Source organism: Gymnogyps californianus, chromosome 1 (genome assembly GCF_018139145.2).
Source record: "Gymnogyps californianus isolate 813 chromosome 1, ASM1813914v2, whole genome shotgun sequence".
Taxonomy (NCBI): Eukaryota; Metazoa; Chordata; class Aves; order Accipitriformes; family Cathartidae; genus Gymnogyps; species Gymnogyps californianus.
This window is the reverse complement of record NC_059471.1, coordinates 28,546,700-28,570,539: the sequence shown is the minus strand read 5'-3', so window position 1 is coordinate 28,570,539 and position 23,840 is coordinate 28,546,700. Positions and strand designations below refer to the sequence as shown.

At 48.0% G+C, this 23,840-nt stretch overlaps 2 protein-coding genes across 2 annotated transcripts in view; one reads left to right on the top strand and one right to left on the bottom strand.

The window, feature by feature from the left end:
* Nucleotides 1-1,669, bottom strand: part of COG6 (component of oligomeric golgi complex 6) — a 60,057-nt gene extending 58,388 nt beyond the window's left edge. Inside the window, exons 1-3 of the mRNA XM_050902270.1 lie at nt 1,544-1,669; nt 792-935; nt 354-425 (exon numbers count right to left, since the gene is read on the bottom strand). Coding sequence (XP_050758227.1) covers nt 354-425; nt 792-935; nt 1,544-1,669 — 342 coding nt within the window. The remainder of the gene's footprint in view (nt 1-353; nt 426-791; nt 936-1,543) is intronic.
* Nucleotides 1,670-19,429: 17,760 nt separating this feature from the next.
* The window catches only part of LHFPL6 (LHFPL tetraspan subfamily member 6), a 145,779-nt gene continuing 141,368 nt past the window's right edge, over nt 19,430-23,840 (top strand). The window contains exons 1-2 of the mRNA XM_050901577.1: nt 19,430-19,529; nt 21,996-22,555. Coding sequence (XP_050757534.1) covers nt 22,171-22,555 — 385 coding nt within the window. The 5' untranslated portion in view covers nt 19,430-19,529; nt 21,996-22,170. The remainder of the gene's footprint in view (nt 19,530-21,995; nt 22,556-23,840) is intronic.

Below are 23,840 nucleotides of genomic sequence, written 5' to 3'. Positions count from 1 at the left end.
AATTTTAAACGGAAATACACAAATGTAATTAACTCTTTAATCTCACACACATCCAAACTAATTAAATATTTTCTCTCCACTCGCATACAAATGGATATCACATTGCTATTCTCAAAACAAGTATATTGCTGCATTCTGAATTGCAATTTGGAAGAAATTAAAATTACTTCCTCAATACACTCTCTAAATAAGTAAAAAGAAACATATTAATATCCTAAAGTAACATAATACGCATACTATGGAAACATCTCAGTGTTGCCGTTAATCCTCCAAAATAATTATTTATCCTTTTAAAAGAAAGTAGTAGCACCTCAAAAGGAAAAATATACAAAGCACATCTATTTATATAGTACCTTCAAACGACTGGACATATCTTCACAGCAGCTGCTCATCGCTTGCACATCTTCGTTTATACTCTCAAGCTCCTAAATAAGTTCAAATAACAGTAACCGTGTTTTAAATCAGAAATGCCATGCCTAGGCCCAGCTTCATCCCACCAAAATGAGATGCCCAAGTTACAGGGAACATATTTGCTCTAGGCTCCCTGTTAATCAATGAAAAGAATGCACCTCTAAAGATCAACGTTCACTTGGCATTTTTATTTGTTTGAAACCTCACCTCTCTCTGCGCAGGATTTTCATCAAATGAAACAAATGATGAAACAATTTTACTGTAAAAGTATACTTGTCCCGGAAAGTCAAAATCTCTCGTAATCCTTTTTTCTTTTTTTAAACTTTACATTACATAGCAGTACTCTTGCAAAATAACTAGTCACACTGTAAAAATGCTACCTCTTTAACTTGCTTGAATATGTGGACAAATTCTTCATTTATGGCTAAGCTTCGTCGTTCAATGTCTCCACGCAAGTTTCTTCGGGTGCGCAAACTGTTTTCGACAAAAAAGGTCGAAAGAGCCTTGAGTGCTTCCAGCATTTCCTAGAAAATAAAAAAACCCTTAATTTTCCACACAGTTACAAAGAAGTGGGTTACATAGCCTGTAATCATCCCAAGTTCACAGTCTTAGGGGGAAAAAAAAAAAACCTGCTACATGATTTTAGAGAAAAAACTACCTAAACACACTCCAGATCAGTTGGTAAATAACTAAAATAACTGCCGAGTCCTTCTTCTTCTCATATGTTGTCACACGCAACTTCGTTTACTATTTTAGAATAGCTTTAATCAGTAGGATTGCATCCAGTTAAAGCATGACCTATCCGTAGCTAGAAAACATTTAAATCAGAAAACACTTAAGAAGTGCCCTCTGAGCTAAACAATACAAACCTGCCCACGATTTGAAGGGATCGAACAGCTGCGTGGCATGTCACCGGAGAAGCAAAAAATGAATTTTATTTTTAATTAACGCTGCAAACGTCAGCTTGCGACTCCGCAGCGGAACTGAGGGTATGACAGGGCTCGCTTCCCAATTTCGGAGCCTATCGGGGCTCGCAGCCCCTGACGGCTCATCCGGCCGATTCCCCGCAGGGCGCTCCCCGCCGGGCAGGCCCCGGCCCCCGCCTCGTCCCCTCAACCGCCGCCCGCCCCACCTTGTCGTTGTCCAGGCGAGTCTCCAGGATCTTGTTGAGCTTGCGGGACAGCGGGTTGCTGCCGGGGGCAGCCGGGAGCCCCGGAGCAGGGGCGACAGGCGGCGGCGGCGCGGCGGTGTCGGCCATGGCTGCGGCCCTCCCCGGCTCCCCGCACCCAGCGCCGCGGCGGCGGACCGGCTCCGGCGGAAACGCGCTCCCGAGGCTTTGGTTCCGGCCCGGCCCAGGGCGCAGGCCCGCGGCGCCCGGTTGTGAGACCTGGACGTTTGGTCCCTGGTACAGGTGGCACTCAGGGGAATAAATAAAAGATTTTGGGTTGATGATAAGAAAGAGGGCTCACTTCCTGAGGTCGGATAGCCGTATTTATTTCATGAAATAAATGCTTTAGTTGTGAGCATAACTAAAAAGGAAAAATAAACGGACTCTTTATTGTATGAGCTAATAGCAGTGACAGTAAAAGTGTGTCAAAATGAGGAGGGTGTCTTGTTTCGACTGTGCATTACTGACACAGAGGTTTTACCCCCGAGGTCTTCTCCTCGCAGCTCCAGGGCAGCAGAGGTGCCTCTCTGCCACGGAGCAGAGGAGACGTGGCTTTGCGAGCCGGGGCGCTGGTGGGATCCGTGTCCCCCGCCATGGCTGCAGCAGGCTTCGCTCCCCTGGACAGCCCGGCCGGCCTGGCCTGGGTCCTGCGGCGGTGCCGCTTTGGTGGTGGTATTGGGTCAGACAGCCGCGGGAGCCCGGCTGTGTGCCCCTCTCCCGTGCTGCAGCCATGACACGTCCCGTGTCGAGTGCTGAGGTGCGATGAAGGGATTTCTGTGAGCTTCTCCAGAGGACAAAAAGCAGGTACACGGATGAAGGTAAGACGCCGTGGAAAGAAGATGACTATGTACAGCACACAGCTGTTATTTAAGAAGACAAGGGTCCCACCATGGTATTAGCTCTGGAAACAACAGCGCCTTGCACATGCAATTGAAAGTCTGTTTCCATTTGTCTGATGGTGTGTGGATCAAAAAGCAAAGACTCAAGCAGTAGCTTAACTCTTCAGGAGTTTGGAGACTTCACATTGCTCTTCTGTAGGCTCTTCCTGAAAAGACCTGCAAGCAAATAGAGTAGCATTTGCCTTTATGCCCAAGCTGGAGCACTGAACTTCTGAATGTTTTAATCCACTAATTTTTTTTCTTTTAGTTTGAGTCATTTATCTCAAGAAAACATTATATGACCAGAGCCCTCCTCCTCAAATCTTAGCATGATGGGGACAGTGATAGGATATTTTTTCTTTTATTTTTTGTTTGCTTCCTCACATGGATCCTCTACATAAAAGCCAGCTTTTCTGAACAGCCTGTGTAGTGCCTTGTTTCTACTGACTTGGCTAGTCAGCAAGCAGGTTTTCAAGTATTTTCAGACACCTTGTTTGCCTTCTTAGTTTCTGTTTCTCCCCCCTATTTTGCTCATGTTATCTCCTCCTAGATGTCCTTTACTCCTGACTGAGCTTCCAGGAGCCAGGATCTCCCTCCTCCATGTCAGGAATCTTCTTTAGACTTAAAATGAAGAGATAAACCAGCATGCAGTCATCTGAGGTGTGAGCAATTAATATTTAAGCACATCAAGAAAATCCTATTATTAGAAAGAACCCCTCCCAACTATAAATTGTATGTTGTTAGCAGTTTGAACGTTTCAAATGCTGTTAACCTGTTGGATGAGTTGACAGAGTGAAGGCACACCCTGAAGTCAGAAAGACTTGAACATCTGAACCACAACTGTCAGGTAAGCCAAGACCATTGCCAAGTCTCATCCAGCAAGTTATACCACAAACATACAAGGAGCCACAAAGATTTTCCTCTATCAGTTGGTACATGCATTTTCTTTTGAAGCATCCAGTTCTGCTTTCAGATGCTCCTTGATGGGTGTGCATTTTTTCAAGAACGTGTTTCATGACCCAGAACGCTTCTAGCTAACATAACACATTGGGCTGGCAGGAACCGATAGGATTTTGAAACAGCATGTGTTTATCTGTGCATGTGTTCTCCTGGCAAAATGGGAAGAGATAATCAAGTGAGCACTTTTTAATCTCCCACAGCTGAAAGAAGTATTTGTATGAGGGCACCAGGGCTTATCTTTTGTTCTTCTTTTAGGAATATTAGATGTAGCTACAAAAAAAATGCTCCCTTTTTCTGGTATCGATAATATTTGCAGGCTAGATTTTTTCCTCAGAACAGATTTTTTTAAACAAAAATGCAAATGTGATTGTGCAATGAGGTCACCATCTAAAACTCAGCTGCTGTTCCATGGCTTGTATGTGTCACAAGGGTGGGTTTGACATGACATTCTTACCAGTTTGCTTGTCCACCAGCAAGCGTTGTCCTGTTAAGTCAACTGGATGTACATTGTGGGATAAAACGATTGGGCGTTTGTGATGTGTAACTGCCAGAAGGGACTTTGATTTCAGATACCAGTTTCTGTGTATCAATGGAAGACAGTTTGTGTAGTGTGTGTAATTTACTCAAGCATAAGTTCCCTTACCAAAGCTAGATAGTGGCAGCAAAACTACAGGTGTCAGCAAAGAAACGTCTGGTATATGGTGTTTTCTGTTGATTTTCTTATCTCGGTTCCTTATGATTTTGTTTTTTGTTTTTCGTTTTTGTTTTTTTCCCCCAGGAATAGACAGCAAAATAACTGTTATCACTATGCCGCTGGTGAAAGTGTTCACAAAACACTCATTTGGTGCACTTCAGACAGGACCACAGTTTAGCCTGCAGAACAAGGAGTGTGTGGTCTGCGGAATGCCACCTGCTGTCTCTGTAGCCAAGCTAATAATGCTGTTGTAGTTTCAAATGCTTGGAGATACATGTACTTTTTGAAGGCAAGGTCAAAAAGGTTTGTAGTAGTCACCTGAATCTGTTCCTCAAAAGGCTAAGTAAGAATAAAACTCCAGTGGATGAATACGTTGACTGGGGTCAAAGATGTGACTGGAGCTGGTATTTCCCTACCCTGTGGCAAAAGAGGAGTGATAAAGCAGGACATAAAAGAAATGGTTTTTTAAATACAGAGAAGGAGGAATAGTCCTTGCTGTGGGTGTTGTCATAGGCAAAGGAGGGCGAGAAAGGAGGATTTTTGTGATGAAGGAAGAAGAAAATGTAAGAATACATTAAAAGAAGAATAATAGAAGAGATTGAGGGAGGAAGACGAAGGAAGGAAGGAAGGAAGGGAGGAAGAGGAAGGAAGGAAGGAAGGAAGGAAGGAGGGAAGGAAGGAAGGAAGGAGGGAAGGGAAGGAAAGAAAGGAAGGATAGATAATGCAGAGCTTGCCTCAGTATGATGCACAGAGGACATAGGAACAGGAAAGATTATGAAGTGAAGTCAGGGAGGTGAAAGGTCATATAACAAATGCCCATAATTAGTTGTATTTTCTTACAGTGTAACAGATAAAAAGAATTTGACAATGCTACTATTACATACGGTTTGCTGGTCCTGATGCTTTCAGATGCAGTGAAGAAGAGCATCTGCAGGAAGCTGGCTGTAGTAACTTGCTGCTCAGCTATGCCACCCCTGTGAAAGTGATAATAGCCCTTTATGCTACAGCCCCTGTAGAAGATCAGGTGAGTGGAACTCAGCTCTGCCAGGCTCTCCACTGCACACAACATACCCCAAAAGAAATCCATCACTGCCTTATGTTCTTCACTAGTTCTCTGCCATCAAATTATTCATCAGCTTTCTCCAGCATTTTGATGTCATTTTGTGCTGTGGTTGGGCTAGAAAATCCAGCTGATAGGCAGGAGCACAGGAAAATGTTCTGTGTCTTTAAGTCAATTAGAGTTGGATTTTTTGATGGTTTATTTTCCGAGAGGTTAATATTTTAGATAATTTTCACCAGGCCAAATCAGCCCATTCGTTGAGCTAACAATTTTTCAAAAGCTCAGACAGTGTTGACCCCATTCTGCAAATTAAGGTATGACTCCATAAGTGATTTGATCAAAGGTCACCCTGACAGCAACGTGTAGTCATGTAGTTAAACCTGTCTGTGTCCCTTAAAGCTCCAGAAGAAGGCACAGTTCTGAAGTTTTTGGTTAGCTCATGCTATCTCACTTGAGGATTTATTGTCATGCCTCACAGTCAGCAGTAGTGGCTATAATATATGTGATGCTGAATCAGCCACCTGGTTGAGGAGCTGTAAAACTCCTGTTTGTTATAACTCACTGAAAAGATAACACTAGCAGTACAGTATGCACTTTAATGCATACCAAACCCATGAAATCTTCCTGTTCGTCTCCTGCTAAAAAAAACCCCAACCATTGATTTCAAGGGAAGTACTGTGTCAGTAAAACTAATAGGGTTTGCTCTAAATATATTTGGCTCTAGAACTCTACAGAATACAGGACTTCTCTAAGGAAGTGGTTGTCTAAACTACGTGGCCACATCCCCAGCAAGGTCAGTAGCATTGGTCATGGCACTGCCACTCACTTCAGTGAGGGCCCGAATTTCACCTAGGAAAAAAGAAACAAATGGCTTAGATGGTGGAGCCAGGAGAACTAATATCTGCTTGTGGCTGACTAACTGCATCACCTTAGTGACACTATGTCTCTGTGGCTGAGATATAAAGCTTATCTTCCTTTGCATATGCTCATTAGTATGTCAATGAGATCTGTAATATAGGAGATTATTGTTATCTTTATAATAACAATATAGCAACGAAGAGGAATATTTTTGCCAAAAAAAAGTAGAAGCAGGACACGAGTAACACATGATATAATACTAATGGTGTGTGCCAGACCTGCTATCCTTTCTCTTCAAGCAATGACTGCCTATGTCCTGCAGGCAAAAAGTCTCTGGAATGTGTTCTGTTTTACAGATGAAATAAAAGTAACTCAAACAACTCAACAAAAATTACAACTATTCACCATCAGGCAAAGAAACAGTACCCTTCACTATGTCCTGATCTCAGCTGAGGTCAGTCTCTAGCAAAGACAATCTAGAGAATGATACCTAAATTACTGGGCAGTGCCTTCACATCAGCCGATCAACACAAGGCCATCTATGGGATCGTGACATGGCCATGACACGGATCATGAGAAGCCAAAGGTAGATCTAATAAATCATGGGAATGATGGCATTAGAAAAAATGCCTTTTGAGTAAGTACATCAGCAGCACAAGTTTTAACACAGACCATAACTGCTGCAAACTTGGCAGAGTTCCCTTTTTCAGCAGCTCCTCCAACTGCTGTATTTTAATCCAGACCTGTGGGTCAAATGTCCATGTCTTACAGATCTCAGTCGAATCTCTTAGTTTTTTCTTCCCTTCACTTTTCTGGCATGTTTCCTGTGAACAGACGGTTTGTTGCGATCCCTTAATGGAAATCCAGACCACTACCTCAAGCCCCCAGAGCTAGTGATGAACCATGACTATTCTTCACTGGAATGCCTGCAAAGCTTAGGCAATTCTTGTTATGCCCAGAACCCAACCACTATGGTCGCTTTGTCTTTACAGTTCAAGTCACTGAAGACATGTGATAAGTGTAGCATATATTGCTGCCACTCAGGATTCATGCAGGATTCCAAGATATTATTACTCCACTTGGTAGGACAAGAGATGCGTAAGTATAGACATAGTAATAAAATGTATAACGAAGTGCATTTTTGCAGTCTTTTCCATTTCATTTTCTCTGTTGCATTGACTGGCTGGTCTCTGTTTTGAAGCCTATTTGTCTTTTCCAAAGCTCCTTTTAAACTCCTGTTGTATAACTTTTGCCCTTCTGCCCTTTTTGCATCTACCCCCCCCCCACAATTCTGCCACGCAGGCAGGGTAGTATGACTGGCTTCTCTCAGCTCCAGCCAATTTCTTTACCATAGTCACTATCCAAAGTACGGTCCTTAGCATTAATAACTGCTGTACTGGATCTGGTAGCTATTCTTTGGGATGTAGTTGCATAAGATGATAGATTTCTCACCTTGCTAACCCAGCAAATCCTGCACAAATGTTCGCATTGGCACAGGAGGGACAAGAGTATGTGGCCAGGGACACCAGGGGCATAGGACTTCCCTTTTAAACGGCAGCTAACAATTCTGTCAGGCAAAAGTGAATCTGGAACCATGAGGGCACAAGGAAGTCTTGAGGGGACAAGCAATGGTGTGGCATGGGGGCAAAAGTGGGGCAGCTTCATCACAAAAGCCATTGTCTTGTGAAACTGCACCTTAGTGCATGTAAAATGGCACATAAAAATATTAACAATTATGGCAATTTTCATAGCAGCATTACAACATCAACCTAATTTTACAGGTATGGGTGTCATAAACAGGTTTCCCTAGTGCTCATAACAATTCTGTTTGGGTGAATTTAATGGAACTTTATTGCTACAGCAGGAAAAATAAAAGTTTCCAAAATGCCAGAAGTCACACTCTCTGACATCTGTCAGGAGGGAAGCAAAACAACTTCTCAGCGACTCCAATGTGGAGCTACCTGGTATATTTGGATTTGATTCCCTCTGTAAAGTTGACTCAGAAGTGTCCTCCGGGCTTGCCTCAACCATTCATCTTTGTGTGTCAGCTCATGCAGCCCTTCCAAAGCCTTGGCGAGATGCCATCACCCTCAGAGATGCTGGAGAGCTGCAGTGGATAAAAATAACTTATTACTTAATGGCTGACACTGGTCGCAGTCACTGCAGATGAGTTGCAAACAATTTCTCTGCAAAGATCTGCTCGCCTCCAGAAGAAATATGTTTAAACCTGCAGTTTCTTGCTAAAATTATCCGCCATCCCTTTCTGGTGGTCATTTCTGCCTTCATGGCATTATTACAGGACTGGCGTCCCCATGACTGATGCACTGGAAGCCAGTAATTATGTCCCCAAGGGAAGGCAGAGGTCATAGGAAGCAACTTTGTTTCTAAACTTCAGCATCTCTCGAGCATATTTATCCATTTGCAATCTGAAATAGTGAGGCTGGAATGAGTCTGGGCAGCTCTGTGCACTGCATTTGCGTGGCGAGGTTTTGGTAGCAGGGGGGCTACAGGGGTGGCTTCTGTGAGAAGCTGCTAGAAGCTTCCCCTATGTCTGATAGAGCCAATGCCAGCCGGCTCCAAGACGGACCTGCCGCTGGGCAAGGCCGAGCCCATCAGCGACGGTGGTAGCGCCTCTGGGATAACATAGTTAAGAAGGGGGTCGAAAACCTGTGTGACAAACTGCAGCCAAAGAGAAGAGTGAGAATATGTGAGAGGAACAACTCTGCAGACACCAAGGTCAGTGAAGAAGGAGGGAGGAGGTGCTCTAGGCGCCAGAGCAGGGATTCCCCTGCAGCCCGTGGTGAAGACCATGGTGAGGCAGGCTGTCCCCCTGCAGCCCGTGGAGGTTAACGGTGGAGCAGATATCTGCCTGCAGCCCGTGGAGGGCCCCACACCAGAGGCATGCCCAAGGGAGGCTGTGACCCCATGGGAAGCCCGCGCTGGAGCAGGCTCCTGGCAGGGCCTGTGGACCCGTGGAGAGAGAGGAGCCCACGCTGGAGCAAGTTTGCTGGCAGGGCTTGTGACCCTGTTGGGGACCCACTCTGGAGCAGTTCGTGAAGAACTGCAGCCTGTGGGAAGGACTCACGTTGGAGAAGTTTGTGGAGGACTGTCTCCCGTGGGAGGGACCCACGCTGGAGCAGGGGAAGAGTGTGAGGAGTCCTCCCCCTGAGGAAAAAGGAGCAGCAGAAACACCGTGTGATGAACTGACCGCAACCTTCATTCCCCGTCCCCCTGTGCCACCTGGGGGGAGGAGGCAGAGAACTCACGAGTAAAGTTAAGCCTGGGAAGAAGGGAGGGGTGGGGGGAAGGTGTTTTTAAGATTTGGTTTTGTTTCTCATTATCCTACTCTGATTTGACTGGTAATAAATTAAATTTTTTTTTTTCCCCCAAGTCAAATCTGTTTTGCCCATGACAGTAATTGCTGAGTGGTCTCTCCCTGTCCTTATCTCGACCCACAAGCTTTTTGTTATATTTTCTCTCCCCTGTCCAGTTGAGGAGGGGGAGTGATAGAGCGGCTTTGGTGGGCACCTGGCATCCAGCCAGGGTCAACCCACCACACTCTGCCAAGAACAGGCAGAGTGGTCGTGACCTAGCCTGTCCCAGGCCCCGCTGGACGGGTGCAGGACAGCAGATGGGAGCATGGTGATGGGCTGCCTGCTTTGAAATGCAGAGGAAGGACAGCTCAGCCTTGCCACCCTGTGTGATGCGGCTGTCAGATGCCTGGATAGTACTGATGTTGCTCTGTGATTACATTGGAAGGAAAGAGCGTTGTGCATTTTGCTGCTCAGATGAGAGTTTTGCCAACGCAGGAGTTCTGTGTCAGCATCTACTGCAGCCGAGTAGGTTGGTTCGGCTGGTGTACAGCACGGCGTCAACAGCTTTGTGAAGCACTCACATTCCCTGGCAGGAGCTCAAGGAGCATTTCCAGCAACCTCCAATTACAGTATTAATTACAAGAGACTATCAAGTTCCCCAGAATAGGCCCCAAGCTTTCTTTTGCATGCAAACTAGCAAGGACTTTCTTGTCCATGCAGGTAGAGGTCTCTCCAGAATATCATCAGCCTGTTTATACATCACCCGTCACTGTCAACTTCCCTTAAACAATGACACCTTAAAACATTGTTGTGCATGCAGAGCACATGTCTTTCAAAAAGCAAAATGTCATGTTGAGTGAACTGCCAATCTGGAGGTTTTGAAAGGATATTTTAATGTTAATTTTGGTGATTAGTGGCTTCTTTCTACTTCTGTCTCATACATGGCCTTTTATGTGATAAAGTCTAGAGTCCTAATAATATAGGCACAGTAACACCTTAAAGAGAAGCATCAGGTGCCTTAACCAGATTGCAGATTGCAGTGCTTACTGGCAGAAATTAGCAGATTGTCTTCAAGCAATATTTGTGCCTCACTGTGGAAAGCTTATGGCAAGAAATGCCCATGCTGGCACGGAGCTAGGCTTTCCTTTCACTGGTCAAAAAGCAGATTATTTTGCTACTTTAGTAGTGGTGTGATTGCTGATCCACTGCTGATATAGGAAGCTCTGAATATTAAGTGGCCTGAATCTCTTCTCGCTCTCTTCAACTTGGATACCTGAAGACTTGAAGACAAAATCAAGTACTTATTGGTGGGATACAGCTCACCAGTCCTCTACCATCTAAAAGGCAGAGGTGAAGTCCATAGCTAACCATCCTATCAGAGGAGTGAAAGAAAGGCACCTTCAGAAGGCAATTCATCTGAAGATTCCTACCTAGTCCTCTCCACTGGCTGCATAGAAAACTTGTATGATGGACCATTGACTAGACACTTAATTTTTTTTACCCCTATTGGTCTGACTGTGGCTTTTGACTTCTCTGCAAATAATACGAAGAGTATGCCCCAGCTTCAGTGCTGCGGAAAGGAAATATTGTGTTTGAATGCTGGCGTAACCTGACTCTCCTTGTACTCATAGGGAAGGAGGTAAAAAACCCAGGATGTTTGATTTTACAATTAAATAAATAAAATGTCTTATTTTCACAGTAAAATGATCCACTTGGTGCCTGTAGGCATGTGACATATCATCCAGATGCATATCGTTTTGGGTGACCTATCATGGACTTGCCAGTTGCCAAGGTAGAACTGCCCAAGGGCTAGTTTAATTTTTGCACCTGAATCAGAAGAACTTTTAGATTTTCATTCATAAATCAATGTTGCAGTCTAGTTCATACCTGCTTCTTCTGTTTCCTCTTCTCCTGTGTCTCCTTCCTTTATTCATTTTGTCACTTCATCTTCCCATGCAAATCCATCTCTCAGAGGTATGTGTTTCAGAGATATGCCTACTTGGGATGCATTACTCACCTTCTCAGATATCAATATTAATCCAATTTTCTTTTAGCATGATGGGATTTGGACACAATTTCTATTATCAGTAGCGGAGATATTATGCCAGCACACCACCACAGGGATATCAGCTTGTGTCTGATTCATTGAAATGAATAGTTGTTTTACAAGAGACTTGAGCGTGAGCAGGAATACGTGTGTTGAGCTTTGTTCTCCAAAGTGTCAGGCACTGGCTTGAAGATGTGCTTAAGTGCTTGGTGATTCATGGCCAGAGTTTCTGTGTTTTACAAGGTTGAGCCAAAGTTCCTTTCTTTTTTCAGTCACTGAAGTTAACAGAAGCACTCACGGATGGGTATTGCAGTGTAAATTAACTTCAGCTGAAGAAACAAGATGGTTGTGAAGAAAGAGGAAAGACAACTCTCACTGCGTCAATCAGAGAGGAAAGATGCATTGCCGTCCTGAATTTGGAAGAAGAGAATAAGAATTAATTCCCTCCTCATCACTGCCTCAGTCCCATTCTGCCTCATTTTCCCCTGGATGCTTAAAGGCCGAAGCGATGGGCAGTTCTTTAATATGCAGAGCTACCAGAGTCCTCTCTTCTGAAACATGAAAGTGGCTTAGCAAATATCTAGCTTCTCTAAGGACAGTTTATGGTGTATATTTGAGTGAAGGGTTGTCCTGGTTTCGGCTGGGACAGAGTTAACTTTCTTTTTAGTAGCTGGTACAGTGCTGTGTTTTGGATTTAGTGTGAGAATGATGTTGATGATAACACTCTGAGGTTTTAGTTGTTGCTAAGTAGCGCTTATCTTAAGCCAAGAACTTTTCAGTTTCCCATGCTCTGCCAGCAAGCAGGTGTGCAAGAAGCTGGGAGGGAGCACAGCCGGGGCAGCTGACCTGAACTAGCCAAAGGGGTATTCCATACCATGGAACGTCATGCCCAGTATATAAACAGGGGGGAGTTGGCTGGGAGGCGCGGATCGCGGCTCGGGAACTAACTGGGCATCGGTCAGCGGGTGGTGAGCAATGGCATTGTGCATCACTGGTTTTTTTTTCCCTTCCCCCCCTCTTTTTTTGTTACATTCCTTTTCATTGCTATTATTATTATTATATTTCATTATTACTATTGTTAGTATTATATTTTACTTTTGTTATTAAACTGTTCTTATCTCAACCCACGAGTTTTACTTTTTTTTCCCTCTTTCCTATTCCTCACCCCACTGGGAGGGGGAAGGGGGAAGCAGCTGCGTGGTGCTGAGTTGCTGACTGGGGTTAAACCACGACAAGGGTTTAAAAAAAAAAAAAAGAGTCCTTGGTTTAATGGGTAATTTCCCTTGAAAATGGTAAACTGCAAATTAAATGGCGAAAAGCAATTAATTATTGAAATGATAATATCCTTGTAAAGGTTAAGAGGTAATATAAATGAAGTTCCTGCGAGCACATTAATGGAATTACTATCTTCCCCCTTATAAGTGGCAACTGTAACGACCTGGCTAATTAGCTTTTTCATCGGGAAAAGGAATACTGAAATATGTAGTTATATTGCAGAAGCACAATCTATGACTAGGTTATTTTGCTACGACACAACATAGAGAGAATCCTTTTACATCTGTTAAGAGCTCTTCCCAGATCATGCACCTTTGGCAGAAACAGGAAACAATGCATTTGAATGACGTAGGAAGAACAGCTTGTAATTTGGAAGGATAACATGGGCCAAAGCAAAAGATTAACACAGACACAGAGACCAAGATGCACCTCTCTTCAGCTTGCTGCAGCTTCCCTGTGAGCACAAGGCATGGCCAGAACATCATTCAACCCACTGTGGCTGAGGAGGTGCCTATCACTCCCCACGCACAGTGCAGGGCAGGTAGCCCGGGCTCTACAGTCCAGTCTGGGTCTCAGGTGCTCCCTGTGCAGTATTTTTAATATGTGGAGGTATAGGTATATATGTATAATACATAAATGCATACCCATGTAGGTATATGAATGCTATGTATGTACCGGATTTCCTATTGATAAGCTTTTTAGAGAGCTTTAAAAAAATGAGCTTGGTTCTTCCCCCACTGAGAACATGTTTCGGACTTTGATACACCAGAAAGTGGGTACTGTTTGGATTTCAGCTGACAAGAGTTGGTGTTACAATTTTTCTGTGAATGAATCCGTGAGAGATTTCAGAGGTTACAGCTTCATGGAGTGCCTGAGATCTGTATGAACCTCAGGGTGTGATGGGGAGGAAATGAGCTTCCACTTGTAAAATGAATTGGCCTTTGTCCCTAACAAGAGGATTTTCAGCTTTCTTTTCTAAAAACCCCAGAAATCATTAGCCTCATCCTTGGGAATGTGATCAAATATGGTGACCTAGATGCAAATGATTGCTAGAGCTCAGGGGGAGAGGCAGCTCAGCTCCAGTTCTGCGGCAAAAGGCTGGGGGGAGGAACACGGCGGTGCCTTGCATCCCGTTCACAGATACACACAGTTTATGCAAACAGTGCCACTAAAGTCACAGTTGCATGTTCTGCAAATGCACTTCATGAAACTCAAGATAGTGGCACAGGGTGGTTACGAATCACACAAATTTTGTGGAGAACAGAAACAAGCTCTGCTCTCTGCCCCTACTTTTCACGCACACGCCCTCCTCCATCTGCAGCCCGCATCACACGCCTTTCCCCATCTGCAGCCCGCATCAAACGCTTCGGGGGGGGCGGGGGGGGGATCAAGGACTAAACCCGTGCCATTTCCACAGGGCCCCGGGAGGTGTGAAGCCTCCCTGTGCTTGCAGGCTGGCCTCTCCTCCCTTCCCGCGGCTGCTCCGTGCCCCCGCTCCCCGGCCGCCCAGTGAGTGTCACTGTCGAGCAGCGCAGAGCTCCGCTCCCGCCTCTGCCGTGCCGAGCACACCGCGGGCCCGCCGCCGCTGTGGTAACCTGGGGGCTAGCACGCTTCTGGCCCCGATTTTAAAATGTGACTCTCAGCTGAAAGCCGGTCCTTAACTGGGGCTTTAAACTGAAAACAAAAATCTTGTTATGGTTGCACGTGTCCTTAAACAGTCTCATTTCTCCGAACAGGCACGCCACGGAGTATAAGAAAACGCTGTGGCAAGACCTGCTCTTTGTATGTTCCCTGCATCTTTCTTCAGCAGCGTCTAGGGAAGATAGACAGATGTTCCCCTGGTAAATAAGATGCCACGATTAAATTGTGTTGGGTCTATATGCACTGAAAACAGTCTGCCAGCAGGTGAGCATTTCTTACTGGGAAATCGCTCGTTCCTCATCCAGACGTTCCTTATTTTTCAAAGTCCACTTGGGAACAGTGGAAATTTAGGATTGAAATCATCCACATGTTTTTCCTGAGTTTGTGCCGGACTAAGCCAATTCCCTGTCGAAGGAGGATGGGTCTGGGACCTGTCATCCTGGAGCTTCATCACCTTGGCAGTGTTTGCGAGGGCAGAGCAGGCATTCCTCCCTTCAGCTGCGGGGCTGGTGCAGAATAAACCTCTCTGGCCTCTCCCACAGCCACCAGGCTTGTCAGCAACAGGACACAACAGAGATAATCAGTAGCCTGATTTGCTGTAGCTACTATTTAGAGCCTGCAAAACGCAGACCACCTGGTGGCTTTTATATAATAGATGATAAGTAATAACTTTATAAAGATGAAACAACATGAGGAGAGTTTATGGCAAATAATAAAGGATGCTTCCCTTTTTTGTTTTACATTGACATGTTATTTGTATGTGCGCCCAGAGATTAAAAGATTGATGTTGGCAACAGCATTATATCCAGCAAGACAACTGTCCTTCAGAAATGTGTTAAGTTCTGTTCATGAACTGTCAGTAATAGGATTTATAAAATTTACCACCATGAGAACCATAAAAATAAGTACTAATCATAATATAGTATTGGAATGGAAGTGGAGAGAGGATCTTTTGTTTAGAGCTAAGTTTTTAGGCCAGGATTCAGGTTTAGATGTGACAGCCCAAAATCTCAGCAGTCTTGTTCCACCCACAGTAGAAAACATGCAATGTGTTTGAGTTGGAAGAGACACCATATGGATGTATTAGGATGTAGTGACTTGAATTTGTTTTCTTACCTTCCTCTGAGAAATTTTCAGGTGTTAGACTTGGGGTTCTCTTTTTCTGCCTGTTTAGTTGATGTTTTTTTTCCAGCTGCTGCGGATTGGACATGATTTCAGGCAAATATATTAATTATCACATGATTTCCCTAACCTTACTTGTCTGTCTGGTTTTTAGTGACTGTATTTGAGTAACTGGGTTGACTTTCTGTTGCTCCCAGTACATAGCCTCAAGTCTATTGTTGCGCCTACACCTTTCTTTTTCATTTAAAATTGAGTACAGACACGACCTGAAGATCCAGTTTTGTAAGATGCTCGGAACCATGTCGGCGCAATCACTCTCCTGTGGACCACACAAGAGAAAACCAGATGGTGGCCTGCAAGATAAAAACATCTTGTTTCTTTTTCTTGTCAAAGACTGAAGAATGAGATTGAGGTTCACTAGCTGCTTCATTTTCCTCGGGGTTTGGGAACATATGTACTCCCCTACAGCATTTTATATGACAGTGGATTGTCTTACAGGATATGCTGTAATGAAAAAGTCTGTGGCCAAGCCTGTGGCGTGTATATTAGCTGGGATTGATTTAGGTACAGTGACAGGATTTTCTCTCTTTATTCTGCTGCGCTGATTACCTCCATCGAGTCTGTAGGGCCCCAGCTGTAACAGCAGCTTAGTCAATGGATCATGGAGAAGAGAAATGGTAAAATCTATAAGCATATTTTCCCATCTCCCTGCTAGGGTAGTTTTCTGACAGCGTATTCATGGGTGTTTGATCCAGTCTGACTTCCAGTGGTTCCAGCAGTGGGGAATCCGCAGCTCAGGTTCCCTCGACCAACTCTGAAGCTTTCTCAAGAGTGGCTTCTCTTAAATTTCAAAACACCAGAACCAATTTTAAAACGAGCTGCTATTTCAGTATAGACAAGACCCTGGGGACCAGGACTTTTGTTGTCGCTCTGCTCTGAGGAGGTCTCTCTGCTTTTGTGCTTACAAGAGAGATTGAAGATCCTGAAGCACCATGCAATAACTTTCTTTTTCTTTCAAACAGGTTAGATGTGGATTGAAATATTTTTGCTAACTTTCCCAGTAAAAATAATTCTAAGCACAATGTTCCCTGAAAGGGGCAGCAAATGTTGATACAGTTGAAGCATGTTGAGTTGTAAACATTCAGGAAAAAATGGAATAAGAATTTGGATGTTAACTTATACACACAATGTGTTTAATTTGTTTCTAATCAAAACAAAACTCCTTCTCTGACAGAAAATGGATTGTGAAATAAAGCTTATTTCCCTACAAGCGACTAAGTCATGCAGCCAGCTTGCAGGGGCATTCAGAGACAGTTGGCAAGATAAGATGCTTCAGGAGAGATGCAGAATTCAGCGTACAGTTTCCATGAGGGAATGTAGAATGGCAGCAGCTCAGGGAGTGAATGTAAAGGCCATATAAGGGAAGTAAATGAACTGCTGTAGAGATGCCATTAGCAAAGCAAACACTGACTTGGGGACCTTGGCATATACCATGGAAGAGAGAAATTGCATGAATAAATGCATACTTGTTTGCTTCTCCCTATGTTTACAAAGCCAGTTTTAACTGAGAAACTGTTTACATGTGTGAAACACAAGTTTTCCACAGTCATTTTAATGCCAAGCAATTTCTACCCATGTCTAATCCCAACGCATGCCTAATTTAGACACATTTATCACAGTTTCATTATAACTGAGGCCCTTGGCTAAGGAAAGAATGTCAGACCGGGTCTTTAAACAATTGAGGATTTAATAACAGTACTTGATTCTTCTCTTTCTTTATACCAAGAGTGCAGTTCAAATGTCTCAACGTTGGCTTAGTATCCCTGTCATTTCAGGTGTTGGTAAAATGAATAGCAAGAGGTAAAACACCTGACTGAGCCAAGTGAAGACATGAGAGCGGTAAATGGAGTGTCCACACTCATCAAGAGGTGCATAGCTCCTTGCAGAAGTGGAGACCTGAGAGCTGGTGCACTCTCGGGGGCGGAGGCTTGGCACCAAGCAGAAAGCTGATTCGAGGGGAGGGTGCTAGAATGGTATGCTGCGGAGCAGGCTCCAGCTCTCAGCCTTGGGAAAGTCACACCAGCTCCCTTTCTGTCAGCCACCCCGTGGGCACATCCACATTCATGTTTTGGTGTGGATCAAGGGCACGCTTTTGGAGTGAATCTCCAGATCGTCCTCACTTACCACGTTTTGGTTTACCCAGCAGCGGTGAGTACCCAAAGTGGATGCCGATGGCACTAAAGCAGAAGACAGGCGCCCCGAGTGCATCTGATGCGTTCTGAGTGCTCATTGGGCCCTCAGTCCATAGACCCAGGCAGGAGTGCATCTGAAGAAAAATCTATGGAAAGTGTGAACATCATTCAGGTCCTCAGCACCAACTGATTGGACCAGATTGATCCACATTACTTGCTAATACAGATGTATACTAGGTGGATGTAGCCTAGAGGTAGTCCGGGGGGGCAATGGCTGTTTTGGGGGTATGCCTTCATTGTCTTCCTTGTGAAGCACATTGTTGCATACATCCTAGCACTCAGCCTATATTTAACCTCATTCTTTGATTTGAAACACTTTTCCTTAAAGAATATGCTTGAAATGTTAGGATGGAACACTTGATCTTGCTAGATACTTTCCAATCCATTTTTTATCCCTTGAGAAAACACGCATTTTCAGTAGTGTTCTAAGACTTTGCATTATGGGGAAAAAATGGAAAGTCTTATTTAAAAAATCCAATAAAGTGGCTTTGTAATTTAATTCTGAACATGACTGTTGTTACTATTAAATGGTGTAAACACAGCCTGAGTGCAATAAACCTCACTTCCATTTAGCATTAATAATATTAATGAACAGTACTTAAATCACATGCCATGTTCCAGGACTGTAAAAGAAACATTACCAAAGAGATTTTGCATGTCTGGTGCTGACACAATTTAAACCTGGCATAAAATTGTCTTCTGTCTGAGGGAATTTATTCAAGCTGCAGGGCGGAGAGGAAAAAGCAGAACAGGAAATCTCTTTCTCGCAGAGGCTCTGTGTGCGCCATCCTTCCTCGCCCCCAGAAGGCAACCCCTCCCCAAAACTTTCCCACTTTAAGACACTCTGGGAAAGGACTGGAGCTCCTGTCTCTCCGCTTGACCTAACCCAGCCGGGATGAGCTGCTTGGTACTCTGCTCACATTTACTCTCGCTGTAGACCAGCTCCCGAACTGTTGCGATCAAAATGCTGGATCAGCAGCTCGCATGCAGACACGCGCGCGCGCGCACACACGCACACACACACACACACGCACACACACTTCTTATCACACGCACACCATCAGGAGATTAGCCCGTATTTTCCCATGTAAGGGCTGCAGCCTTCTCCCTTTCCTTCTAACACTCCTTCCCCGCCGGCTTTTTCCTCCCCTCCTCTCCTGCCCTTTCCTCCCCTCCGTCCCCGGCCCCACCGCCCCACGCACCCCGCAGGCAGCCGCGGAGCCGCGGCGGGCGGAGCGGAGCCCGGCGGCGCCGCAACGCTCCCCGCCGCCCCCGGACCGTCCCGGCTCCGGGCGGGCTCAGGGAGCCGTGACCCACCGCTCCGGTCCCCGGGAACCGAGACCCACCGCCCCAGCCTCGGGCGGGCTCGGGGAGTCGGGACCCACCGCCCCAGCCTCGGGCGGGCTCGGGGAGTCGGGACCCCCTGCCCCGCCCCGGGAGGGCTCAGGGAGGCGCTCCCCTTCCCCCGTCCGCCGCTCCCCCCCCCCCGCCGCCGCCGCCGCCGCCGCCCGGCCCCTCGCCCCCGGCCCCGTCCGCGGCCCCGCAACTGCGCCGTCCGCGGCGGGTCCCGCCCGGGGAGGCGGCGGCGGGGGAAGGGGGAGGAGAGGCGGCGGAGTGTATTGCCTCCCGAGGAATCAAACGAGGGGAGAGAGGAACGTGCGGAGGAAGGGAGGGAAGGACGGGCCGGGCTGGGGAGGGTCCCAGTCCCGGTCCCGCCCGCCTCGGAGCGCCCGCGTCGCCTCCGCGCCGGGACCGCGGGGAGAGTCGCTTTGGGCGGCCGCCACCCGCCGGCCCCCCGCCCATGTGCTCCCGGCAGCCGCGGCGGGCAGCCCCCGCGCCCGGCGTGTCAGTAAGTAGCCCTTCGCCTCCCCGGCGCCTTGCCCGGCCCCATCCCGGCACCCCCGGACCCCTCGCCCCTCCTGCTTCTCCCAGACCCCGGCCCTCCCGCACTCCCTGCGCGGCTGCATCCCCTGCCCTCCTCCTCTCCCGGACCCCTGCCCTCCCGCACTCCCTGTACGCTGCATCCCCTGCACGACTCCGGATCCCTGAGCCCTCAGAACCTCCTTCCCCTCCCCGACCCCTACCCACCCTGCACGGCCACATCCCCTGCACCCCCGGACCCTCTTCCCTCCCAGATCTCCTTCCCCGCTCCGGCATCCTGCCTGGCCGCATCCCTTGCCCGTTGCACCGGACCCTCCAGACTCCTTTCCCCTCCTGGGTCCCGAGCCCTCCCATCCCTTTGCCTTGCCGCATCTTACCCCTCCCAGGCCCCCGTTCTTCCCGGATCTCCCTGCCACCCCGGACCGCTCTCCCTTCCCGGCCCCCCTGTCTTCCCGGCTCTCCGTCCTCCTGGCCCCCCGCATGCCCTGCCCTCCCGCCACCTCTGCCTTTCCAGCCCTTCCCTCCCGCATCCCCCTTTCTCTCCCGGACCCTCTTCCCCTCCCAGCCTGCTCCTCCCGGACCCCCTGTCCTCCCAGCCCCTTCCCCGCCGGCATCCCCTGCCCCTCCCGGACCCCGTGCACCCCAGCCCGCCCCTCCCCGGTCCCCCTCGCACCGTCCCGGCCCCGCGGGCGCGGCGCCCTCCCGCCCCGCAGCCTTCTCCTCGCATCACCCCAGCGAGTTTTGGTTCCCGGCCTCCGCCTTCCCTCGGGGGGAGCCAGATCTCTCCGCCGCCCCCTGCTACCCCCGGAGAGGGGGGAGCGGGGTTTCGGGGCCGGAGGGTCTAGTCCGCTTTCCCGGAGAGCGCTCCGGCTGTGGGCTGGCAGCCTCCGGGGGGGCAAAGCTGCTGCCCCGCCGGAGCCGGCGGGTTTGCAGGGTCCTAGCCCTGGAAGCCTCCATGTTGTCCCCTATTTCCAGCCGTACCTCCTCTCCCGATTCAGGGAATGATCTTCCCCAAGCGCCGTGACCCACTTTGCCTTAGACGTTTGGTGCCACGCCAAGACACAGGCAGATTCTTCTCCAGAAGATGCCTCTGGAGGGATGGAGGCACCCTATGCCCCTCTCCCAAGTTTTTATCCCCAGGGGTTTGGTGTTTTGCAGGTTGAAAGGCATTTCTGTGGATAGGCTATGAGTAGATAGGTGTGTAATTTTTGCGTAGCAGCATAGGCCTTTTTTAACATCATAGAAGAGACTTCTTTCTCTTAGTGTTTTAAAAGTAAACAAAACTTTTGTGTGGTGCACATGCTTAATTTCACTTACAGACTCTTTCTCTACATTCCCTCCTTGTGCTGAAGTAGTATTAATTTTATTGCCTGTACATGAATTGAATTCACTGATTGGCGTCTAATCATGCTTAGAAAAAAAAGCCCCTGTAAATAGCTATCAGAATTAATTTGGCAGCAACTGTGAGAAATGATCATAAATTTACAAATGCAGTTGGAGTAATGATCCAGTGTGGATTTAACAAGAAATACACCCCCAACCTCTGGGAAGCAGCATGTAGGTTTCTATGACAGTCAAACGCACTTGGTCACACTGGTACTGAGCTTAGAGGCTGGGAGTTGTCCAAGAAGGATGCAGAGGGATTAAGGCTCCTGGGTTTGAGCTGGGAAGAGGCAAAGAAGAGAATGAGCTGGGCTGAGTGGAAGCAGGAATATTAAGAGAGACCCTTGTGTTTTAATCATGTGCTGCTTGAGGTTGCATGGGGGTGAATCCAAAAGATGTGGCAATGTCTTCACCTACCAGGAGCCCACCCGGAGTTGAGGTTCCTGGCACTTCTGGACACCAAGTGCTAAAAGGCTCCTTTTGCACAGGGATGTCAACAACTTAAGGGAGTGCTGAAAAAAATGTCACCTCTCTCTCGGGTGTGCTAATGAGGTTTACCTCTGCCACAAGGGTCTGATCTTGAAAAACCTTAGGCACTGCGAGCGGTTTTGCACTGAAGCTGCGGGGCCATGTATAATGTGAAGTACATTCCCCAGGCATTGCAGGAGGAAGGCCCGCCTAGCTAAGGATAAACAAGACCTTGCCTTTTTTCTCTATTGGTACGGGAAAGATCAAGACATACGGTGGAGAAAAGTGAGCAGGCAAGTACACGGGGAGCCCCTGAAGGTGGCTGCAGAGCATTCCTGGATGCGCAGAGCAGCCTGTGCCGGCTGGGCTGCCTCCCACCACCGTCCCACTGTCCCTGGCAGCCCATATCACTGACAGCGATTCTAGCGGCTGCTTGCAAGAATGGGACAGAAAAGTGAGATGTCTTAATGAAAGGTCCTGTAGGAAGGAAAAACACTCTGGCAGATAAACATTTTTTTTCTAACATCAGTATTACTGAACTTGTATTTTTCTCCTTTTTTTTTTTGTGTTGTTATTTAATTAGGGACCTTTGACTTCATGATGGGAGGAAACATCCCCCCGGCTGTTAGGATCCGAGCTTCTCCCAGCGCGGGGATTTGTCAAGGCTGAGAGACTCCGGATTATCCATAAACCTCCTCTAAAATACACAGCTGCTTTTCTCTCTCCCCATCGCGAGGGGTCTTGGAGCAGATACAAAGATGGCCTCCAGCCTCACCTGTGCTGGTGTCGTCTGGGCCTTCCTCTCCTTCCTCTGTGCCGCCGCCTCCTGCGTGGGCTTCTTCATGCCCTACTGGCTCTTGGGGTCTCAGCTGGAGAAGTCGGTTTCCTTCGGCACTTTCCGGAGGTGTTCCTACCCGGTGCGGGATGAGAGCCGCCAGACGACCGTGATGGTGGAGCAGTGTGGCCGCTACGCCTCCTTCCAGGCCATCCCGAGCGCTGAGTGGAGGATCTGCACAGTGGTGACGGGCCTGGGCTGCGGGCTGCTCCTCTTGGTGGCCCTGACGGCGCTCATGGGCTGCTGCGTGTCCGAGCTCATCTCCAGGACCGTGGGCAGGGTGGCAGGAGGCATCCAGTTCCTGGGAGGTAAGTGCTCATGTGGGGTGGGGATGGGGGCGTCCAGGCTGTCGGTTTACATGTGTGGAGACTCCCCTGGTGCTGTGGGATGAGGAGGGGGTAAGTCAAACTTTCTGCTAACGAGGGAGACCACTTGGCTCCCTTGGCGGTTGAGCTTGGTTGTCTGGATGCCTGAATGTGGCCCAAAGATGCAGCCGCCTGTGGTCGCTCTCTTGTGCTTAAGTCCCTGCCCGGTCGTTGTGCAACCTTTGAGAGTTGCATGGCAACTCAACTGCTGTGGGCCAGCATCTTCGCAGCGGTTTTGTGGGCTGTAGTTTCCAGCAGAGCTCAGCCGGGATGGAGGTACCTGGAGAAGCATGGGGGCTGCAGAGCCCCATGGAGCATCGCAGTTTTGCAGAGGAGAGGCTGTGTTATGTGGGAGCAACTTCTCTTCTTTCGCCTTCCTACCCCCATCACTGGCACAGCTCCCTCCACCTCTGTTCTCTGCAGCTGTGTGGATCTGGCAACAAGTCTGTGGCCCGGATTTGAAGTGGGGATTGTTTAGCCCTTGTGGAGGTGGCTCACCGTCTCCCAGGAGGAGCTCTGCCAGGCTGTCTGACCCACGCTGCCCGCTGATGGTGCGGCAGGTTTGTTGAGTCCATGGGCTAGACAGCGTGTGGGAGAATTACCTCCCCTCCTTTTTTTAGCTTGTAATTGTATGGAGTATTTGTAACTGTGGAGTATTTGAAGGGTATGAGACAATAAACAGGATCCTCAAGAGTGTTTTTTATAGGGCAGTTTTCCCAGTAAATCATCACTCTCTTGTCATGGGTGACATGCGGCTCAGTGGCACTCACTTTCGCCTGGTGCAAGCGCTCCCCCGCCCACATGTGCTCGCCCCCGTAAGAGGACGTGTTTCCCCGAGCTTTCGGTGCCGAGGCAGCGCAGGCACCAGCGTTTCGGGTGCCCTGCAGTGTCCGGTCCCAGCCAGGAGCCCCGGCTCGCACCCCGGAGGAGCAGGCTGCAGCGGGACCCCCACCTCTCTCCCCTCCAAACAGAAACTTGCCCTGCAAGGGCAGTCCGGGTACATCCCGAGTCTGCAGCCCTAAGGAAGCACAAGGCAAAAACTCTGCTACCGTCTAGCTCGGGGCGGACAACTGAGGCAAGGGAAGGGTCCTGTGCCAAGCCTCCAGCCAGGCGATGCCTGCGTAGCTCCCTCCCGGCCATGGGGAGCCCTGCCTCCAACATTTTGAGTAGTGTCTGTACTTTAGAGCAAGCCAATCCTGTCGCTTCACCCTTCCCTCAGCTTTGCGAC